The sequence below is a fragment of the Vombatus ursinus genome, unplaced genomic scaffold (genome assembly GCF_900497805.2).
Source record: "Vombatus ursinus unplaced genomic scaffold, bare-nosed wombat genome assembly UNPS02012082.1, whole genome shotgun sequence".
Lineage (NCBI taxonomy): Eukaryota > Metazoa > Chordata > Mammalia > Diprotodontia > Vombatidae > Vombatus > Vombatus ursinus.
In genome coordinates, this window is record NW_020951860.1 from 1,148,336 (window position 1) to 1,157,670 (window position 9,335).

Consider the following 9,335-nt stretch of genomic DNA (forward strand, 5'->3'; position numbering starts at 1 on the left):
CTTTTTACAGTAATAATTTTGACTGCTAATGCAGTTGACTTTAATCATTAGTCTGTTGTCACATAATGAAGTAATCTATTCTTTCCTGAGCTGTGGGTTTGTGAATGCCACATTTTATTTAATCCAGTTAAATACTTCAGTAAAACCTTGATGATGATTTTTTTGGGGGGTGGGGTGGGCTAGGCAATAGAGTTAAGTGACTTGCCCAGGGTCACACAGCTAGTAAGCGTTAGGTGTCTGAGGCTAAATTTGAACTCAGGTCCTCCTGAATCCAGGGCTGGTGCTGTATATCCACTGCGTCACCTAGCTGCCCTAGATGATTTTGTTTTTTGTTTTGAATTTATTTGCAATTCACGGAACAAAACAAGCATAGCACAGTATAGTAAAAAAAAGATGATTGCACATGAAACTGCAAATCTACCACATACAACTTGTCTTTCCAAAAAAGTTATCATGTAGGTATATATCTCTCCCCGCTGCCACTACCCTAGAAATGGCTAGAGGTATATAGAAGACTTTGTTGCCCACTTTATAAATTGGAGTAGAACTCAGCTCTTAATTTGTATGTTGATATAGATACATCCCCTATATCTAGATATCTATAGCCATTCATCTAAAGATAATTATTACTGCTTCACAAATATTGGAAGGCACCCTTTTAAGGCTACTTCTGTTAATCTCATTTTCATGTTCTCTGTGACTAAGGTCTGCTTTAGAAATATGTTGGTGTTGACTTTTTTTTCTTCTTAGAAGAAAGAAAATAACATACTGGAAAGTAAAACCTGTATTATAGGTTATTTTTAGGGTATGCTATTTAGTGTGAAGACAAGTAAATTTAATCCTGGTTTTCCCCCCATTGTAGTGGAGGGGTAAACTCATCCCTAAATTATTGCAGCAATAGAAAGAATGAATAATTTAAAAGCATTTATTAACCACTTGTGCAGGCACTATGCTATGTTGTAGGAATACAAAGAGAAAAGCAAGACTGTCCTTTCTCTGAATGAGCTCACATTGTAAAAAGGGGGAGACTCTGTGTGTGTGTGTGTGTGTGTGTGTGTGTGTATCTCCACTTCAGGTCAGAAGGAAAGGAAAGCAGATGGTGATGCATCTTCTTTAACGTCATTTCTATTAATAATATCATATTGGTTCCTAATGTTGAAACATTTGACAGTGCCAAAGAACTCTAGTGGTTAGAATTCTTTTCCAAACCTTTAGTAGCTACAGCTGCTGCAGCATTTGCAAAGGAAATTTCCCCTCCACAAAGGTTGCTCCTTTGCCCTACATCTGTAGGGTCCAGTCTGGAAGCAGGTAGCTACTGTCCCTAGGAGAGTTAATCAACTGTTAGTCTTTTTTTTGTAATTTAAAAAAAATATTTTATTATTTCCCCAGTTACCTGTTAACATTCATTTGTTTTTAATTCGAATTCCAAATTCTCTTCCTCCTTCTCATTTTTCCACCTCCATAAGATGATAAACTAAAGGTTATATATATATATCTATATATAGATATAGATAGATATATGTATATATATCTATATATATACATATATATCTATATATATATACATATATATCTATATATAGATATAGATAGATATATATGTGCAGTCATGTAAAACATTTCCAAATTGTCATTTGGTGGAAGAAAACTCAAACAACAACAAAAAAAAATAGAGAAAGTGAAAATTAGTATTCTTCAGTCTGCACTCAGACTCTATCACTTCTTTCTTTGTAGGGGGATAGCATTTTTCATCATGAGTCCTTTGGGATTGTCTTAGATCATTATATTGCTGAGAAGAGCTAAATCATTCACAGTTGTTCATTATATAATATTGCTGCTGTTGTGTATGATGATCTGGTTCTGCTCACTTCACTCTGCATTAGTTCATGTTAGTCTTTCCAAGTTTCTCTGAAATCAATCCTGCTTGTCATTTCTTATACCACAATAGTATTACAATATAATAGTATTGCATTACAGTCATATACCACAACTTGTTCAGCCATTCCCTATTTGATGGGCATCCCCTCAGTTTCCAATTCTTTGTCACCACAAAAAGGGCTGCTATAAATATTTTTGTACATAGAGATCCTTTTCCTTTGATCTCTTTGGGAAACAGACTTAGTAGTGGTATTGCTGGATCAGAGGGTATGCACAGTTTTATAGCTCTTACTTTGAGCATACTTCCAAATTGCTCTCCAGAGTGGTTGGATCAGTTCACAACTCTACCAACAGTTCATCTATTAGTCTTGATAGTGGTAGGCATGATGGACGACTTCTCTGCAAGATTTGCTGTTCTCAGTGATTTCTATGAGGGCCAAGCTGGAAGCAAGGTCAGTGATCTAAGGGGCACTGCTGTTCTTAGAGCTGCTGGGCTCAAGGTACTGGACTGGCACCACTAGGGTCTAAGGTGTGGTTGTAGCCAAGATGGTTTGGCTGGCCTGGCACATGCTGTCTCCTGTCATGCTCATTCACATCAGAGGTTATCGAATATATGAATTGATAGCTTTGCAATTAGGAGTTGTTTCAGAACTATCATCAAGTAACCATCCATCCTTTCCACTTGAAATAATGCCAATTTTGAAGCAATTATCTGAGCATCTGATTCTTTTAAGAGTTTTTTGACAATTTCATATTATATTTATAAGAGAAGTTAGACAATTTTTCTCTACCTATAATGAAATTAAATTTTAGACTATCAGCATCACACCAACTTTTAAAGCCACTGTATCTTGGGAATATCATATTCAAAATATTATCTCTGTTATATTAGAATTTAATGGAGTACTTCAAAGCAGTGAACTTTATAACATGAACAACCTCTTTGGTGTTTGCTTTTTCTTTCAGGTATCTAAAAAGGTTTAAGGTGATGAAGATCAAAGTTCTGAGAAGCTGGTGCCGTCAGATTCTAAAAGGGCTTCAGTTTCTTCATACCCGAACACCACCTATTATTCATCGAGACCTTAAGTGTGACAACATCTTCATCACTGGCCCAACAGGATCAGTCAAGATTGGAGACCTGGGTCTGGCAACTCTGAAGCGGGCTTCTTTTGCCAAGAGTGTGATAGGTATGTTTCCAGTGTGCCTTGGAGCCTAGCTGGCCATTCTGGCAGTCTTTGATCTAGAGGTTTGGTCTTCTTGGCATATTTTTCATTAAGTAAAGTCAGTTTTCTTTTTTTAACTATTACTTGAGTGTATGATTATTTCTGCTTACAAGGAGCGAACTCTCGGTAATTGTGCTGCTAGAAGCTTTTTTTTAAAAACATCTTGGATAATATTGATATTTCAAAATTTTCTGTGGTAATCAAGTACTTTGAACTTTTTTGACTTACTTTTGTTGAGCAATTCAGTTGGCCTTTGAGCAATACTTGTATGTTGAGGAAGTACAAAATGATATTAAAGAAATGGAACTTCAATTGAATTCTGATTTTTTTTTTACTATGTATCTAAATAGCCCATTTGATAAGTTCAGCATTTGCTGTGACTGCAACCTGGTTAGAAAATATTAAAATCACTGACCAAGTGGTTTTATTGACCAGTTTTTCTCCTGGATCTCTGGAAGGAGTTAAGAGTCTGAAAAAGAAAATAAACTGTACCTTATCAGTCTTTTGGAGCAAGAAAAAGGAGGAGAAAGCACTCTGCTGTCTCTAATCATTCTCTCCTAAAGGCATAATCTCAGAAGGTTGCCATATATTTTGAAATGTTTTCAAACCAGACAACTTTAAAAATCAGCTATTTCCCCAGTTAGACCAGATTTTTAGATGTTCTTGGAAAAGGACAAGTAGAACATGTGGATTACTTTTTACGTTTGCAGATGTTACCACAAGTATTAGATATTTGCTGTCATTTTTGTTTTATTGCTAATAATTAATAGGAGAATCTCAAATTGAGTTTTTCTAAAAATATTTTGTTTGACATCTTCAAATCTTTTGCCTCATTCATACAGTGTACGGTTCCTGGTGGGAATGCACTGTAATTTAAAGAGTCTAGGATTAACCTTCCTTAAACAAACTCTCTGCTTATAACTCAATCTCTCTGTATTTCTGAGTATTTTTTTTGCCTGTAGGATGCCCTTCACTATATTTCCTGTATCTGCAGTAGGCTTATAATGTGTACTGCAGGTGTGATGGTAAGTATGTGAAGACAAGGGCTCTGGTGAGTGGCCTTTGTGGACGATTACATTTTAACTTATTCCTTGCAAATTTTTATTGAACACTGGGTTTTTCATTGCAAGGCCTTTATAAAGTGGAACTGAACAGATGGGATGTATAAATGGTTGAGACTATCTGGTAATTTTAATCATTACTACTGCTTGGCAGCAGAGGGCAGCAGGTATTTAGAAATTTTCAGTGCAGGTAGGTGTTATACTTCATTTGTAGCCTTGCTAGTCCCTTACTTTTTTCTCTTCACTTATCATCAATCAGAGTTATATTCAATTATAGCCATGGGCTTTATTTTGATTTTTTTGTTCAATAAACTCATTTATGAGGCAGCAAATATTTTTCCACTCTGTTCTTTATTTCTCATAAAGGCCTTGCAGTGCAAGACACCTATTAGTTACATTGATGCAACAGACTTAAGTAGGGTTCCTCCCTCATTTTTTGCTTCTACTTTCTCTTTTCTCTCACAGGTGGCCCCTTCTGCTTCTCCCTGCGGTGAGTAACGTCTGCTGCCTCTCGAATTGAGACTGAATCGTTCTTTTAATTTAAGGTACCCCAGAGTTCATGGCCCCTGAGATGTACGAGGAAAAATATGATGAGTCCGTTGACGTGTATGCTTTTGGAATGTGCATGCTTGAGATGGCCACATCCGAATACCCTTATTCTGAGTGCCAAAATGCTGCGCAGATCTACCGTCGAGTGACCAGTGTAAGTTTTCCCCTGCATTTTGACCAGTTCTTGAGCTTTTGCCATGTAGAACAGCGGTCTCAGGATGCATAATATAGCTTGATACAATAAAGAAAAAAGTAAGACATTCTGAAAAGTTTAGGAGAAAAATATTGAAGCTTTTGCTTCTAGAACAGCATAAGATAAAAGTGTGTAAATGGTTTTCCCTCTTCCCCCTTAAAAAAAAAAATCCAGCTCCTACTGAATTCTTCCTTTGCCTGTTTTATGCTGGACCCTGCTTGTATTCAGGTAAATTCTGATAGAAGGTATAGTATCACTTGGAAAACATAAAAAGATTACAGAAATATCTACATTTCTACATTGTTTAAAAATATAACTCTGCAAATATCCTGTCTTTTATACCCCACACCCCACCCAGGAAATTCAGTTTGATAATTTTTTAAGATCTATAAATTAGATCTTTTGAAAAATAGCAAATTTTTAGGTTTTAAATTCAGGATATTCTACCCAAGATTTGCTTGTCCAGTTTATCCTCAGTGATTTAGTTTAATTCACTCAACAAACATATATTGAGCTAGGTGCTAGATCCTAGTGATCATAAGTTAATAGCTGACTAGTGTTTAAATTGCCCTTGACTGCAGTGGTCTGCTGGCAGGGCTTTCCAGTGCTGTCCAGTTGAAACATTTAACAAAATCATTAGGTAAATAATTACAAAACAGGTGAGGTAGTGTTAAAAGAGGTACTGTAATTTAAATGCATGACAGAAAGTGTCAAAATTAAACCAAGTGATTCTACTAAATTTTTAAGATACTAAAAAATGGTAACTGTGGTAATGATCAACATTTAGATTTTCTAGTTAGTAAGAATAGTATTACAGATCTTTAATGAGAAGGAAAGACTTTGTCATATATGGGTTGTATGCATTGGTTTTAATCTTTCCAGAAAAGGTTGGGGACAGAAAAATTTTAGAGGACCACGATCATTTTGATATATGAATTTGCTGGAAAATAAGAGGTGTGCCCTGTGAATAGTTGATAGCTTTTCATGTTTCATGTAACATAGTTGCATGTTCGTAGCTAGTGTTCCAGAATTTAAATTTTAACTGTGTTGCAGTGTATTCTGGAATATAGAACAGGAGAAGTCTTGTAAATAGGTTGCTGCATTTAGTTTCAGAGAATAGTAGGATGAGTTGATTTCTCCCCCACCCCTACCCCCCCACCCCAATTTACCATCTAAATATTTTTCAGTTCGTTATCATTCAGCAGTCCAACAGTACATTACTTGTAAGTTCTTAGTTAATATTTACATTGAAAGGTACTCTTAAGGTTTTGTCTCAACATGTGAGTTTATAATACTCTTTCATTAGGTTAATTCCTAGCTAAATGGTTAACCACAAGGCTCAGTATTAAAATCTCTTCTCTGAATGGCTTGATAAGGATGTCTCCTCAGCTTGAACCAGTGATGTCCAGATCTTCATCCATAAATCTTAGTTTCTTATTTCTAGCTAAAATCAAATATAACATTTTTTAAAATCTCCTTTTCTCAAATGCCTCTTTGTTTTCCACCCTGGTGGTAACATCATTTCTCTCGAACTTGGAACCTAAGAAAGAAACTTGAAATGTAATATTCATCCTTTACTTCTTTCTTAAAATTGCTTTTCTTTGTAATTTCTTTATTGGCTAATTCTGTTATTTATTAAATCATGACATGTTATCAAATGAACAAATAGTTCTTCGTCCTAGTGAGCAAATAGATTCAAACCTGAAAGATGACAACTGCTTTAGAAGTTTTACTGATGAAATGTGGCTAGAAAATTTCCAAGTTGTTTCTTATAAAATGTTATTCTATTAATAATCTTGCTGTGAAAGGAAAGAGAACTGTAGTTCTATGGCCATTTCCTCACTTTTTCACATACTTTCTTAGCTGCATAGAATCATGTAAGGTGGAGAGACACTAAAGGTCATCTAATCCAACCTACAAGCCCCTCTACAACATCCCTGACAAGTGTTTATCCAGGCTTTGTTCAAAGACTATATTCTAGTGACTAGCCTGTAGCCTGTTTTTTGGGTCCTGACTCTGATAGCTAGCCTTCCCAGCTTTGAATTTGAAATCAGATTTGATGCGCCATCTCTGTCTTTATCCAACTCATTGTTTTAAAAAGAGCCAAACAGATCCCTGGGGCACTGCACTGGAAACCTACTTCCGAGTTACACTCAATGTTCTACTTCAGTGTATTTGCCCAGGTAATCCAATATGCCTAGAATTTTGACCTTATAGAATCCTTGTCTTCCTTCAAGACTTAGTTCAAATGTCATATTTTTCATACTCTCTTGAAGGTGCTGGGATTTTTTTTTTTATATTTGTCCCCCCAATATCTGACATCACATTTTAAACATAGCAGGTGTTTTGTTTTGTTTTGTTTTGGCCCAGAAATGCAATTTGATCAATTTGAAGAATTCAGTGTAAAAACTCCCCCAACTGATGAAGATCTATAATTTGGTTTTACAGAGTTGCTTAGGGGATTGAGTTTAAGTGACTAGACAATTCACATAGCTGTTAAAGGCAGAACTTGAGCCTAGATCTTTATAATTCCAGGGCCAGCTCCCTCTCTATTCAGTAGATGCTTAATTGAGTGATAGAACTAGGTTCCTTAGTAGGTATCATAATGTTTCATGAGTCTATTGGCTTTACAAATGAAGGAGACTTCATTCCTTCAATCTATAGTACAGGGGCAGCTAAGTGGTGCAGTGGATAGAGCATCATCCTCAGACATTTGACACTTACTAGTTGTGTGACCCTGGGCAAGTCACTTAACCCCATTGCCTAGCCAAAAACAAAAAACAAAAAAAAAATCTATAGTACAATAGTGATATAGAAGATACAAATGCAAATGTTTTAATCATGTATTCCCACAACTGTTTTCAAAACTTTAATGAACTTGTTCAGCCATTCCCCAGTTGATGAGCATTTCCTCAATTTCTAATTATTTGCCCCCAGAAAAGAGCTGCTATAAGTATTTTTGTACATATAGATCTTTTTCTTTTTTGTTTTTATCTCCTTTGGGATACAGATCTAGTGGTATTGCTAGGTCAGAGGATATACATCATTTTATAGCCCTTTGGGCATAATTCCAAATTGCTCTACAGAATGGTTGAATCACTTCACAACTCCACCAGTAGTGCCTTAATGTCTCATTTTTCGCACATCCCCTCCAACATTATTAGACAAACTAATAGGTATGAGATAGTACCTCAGAATTGTTTTAATTTGCATTTCTCTAATCAATAGTGAGTTAAAGTATTTTTTTTGGCTATATATAGCTTTGATACCTTCATCTGAAAACTGGTCATATCTTTTGATCATTTATCAATTGGGGAATGACTGAACAAGTTTTAGTATGTAATTTTAAGGGAATACTTTGTACTATAAGAAGTGATGAGCAGGATCCTCTCAGAAAAACCTGGAAAGATTTGCACGGGCTGATGGAAAGTGAAATGTACTGTGTACAAAGTAACAGCAATATTGTAAGATGATCAGCTATGAATGACTTAGCTATTCTCAGCAATACAATGATCTAAGACAACTCTTAAGGACTTATGATGAAAAGTGCTGTCCATCCTCAGAGAAAAAACTGATGGTGCCTGAATACAGATTGAAACATACTTTTTTTACTTTATTTTTCTTTCTTTTCTTGTCTTTTTTTTACTTGTTGATATTTTATTAATTTATTTTGATTTATCAACAATCACTTCAATAACCTTTTGAGTTTTAAATTTTTCTCCCTCTCCCTCCCTCTCTTCCTCCCCAAGACTGCGTGCAATCTGATATAGGCTGTACATATACATTCCTATTAAGCATATTTTCACATTAGTGGTATTGTAAGGAAGAATTAGAACCAATAGGAGCAACCATCAGAAAGAGGAAACAAAACACAACAGAAGAAAAAAATTATATGCTTCAATCTGCATTCAAACTCCATAGTTCTTTCATTAGATGTGGATAGTGTTTTCCATCATGAGACTTTTAGGGATGTCTTAGATCCTTGCATTGCTGAGAAGGGCCAAGTCTATTAATGTTAGTCATCACACAAATGGCTGTTACTGTGTGCAGTGTTCTCCTGATTCTGCTCACTTTACTCAGTCCATACAAGTCTTCCGAGGTTTTTCTGAAGTTACTTTGTTTTTCTTAAGGTTTTTTTGAGGGGAGGGGGGTTGTCTGTTTTCTTTCTCCATGTGACTATTATGGATATGTTTTGCATGTCTACACATGTATAACTAATATTGAATTGTTTGCCTTCTTAATTGGAGGGGAGGAAAGGAGAGAATTTGGAACTCAAAGTTTTAAAAACAAACATTAATTGTTTTTACGTGTAAGTGGGGGAAATAAAACACTAAATGAAAGGAAAAAAACTTTAATGAAGACAACACATTTGAGATTAAAACAAACACACACACACACACACACACACACACACACACACACACACACACA

General features: G+C 35.5%; 1 protein-coding gene across 7 annotated transcripts in view; it reads left to right on the forward strand.

Annotated features, from left to right (window-relative positions):
* WNK1 (WNK lysine deficient protein kinase 1) overlaps positions 1–9,335 on the forward strand; it is a 160,698-nt gene that overhangs the window by 83,075 nt on the left and 68,288 nt on the right. For all 7 annotated transcript variants that reach the window (XM_027857300.1, XM_027857291.1, XM_027857293.1 and 4 more), the window contains exons 3-4: positions 2,845–3,065; positions 4,708–4,865. In XM_027857300.1, coding sequence (XP_027713101.1) covers positions 2,845–3,065; positions 4,708–4,865 — 379 coding nt within the window. The remainder of the gene's footprint in view (positions 1–2,844; positions 3,066–4,707; positions 4,866–9,335) is intronic.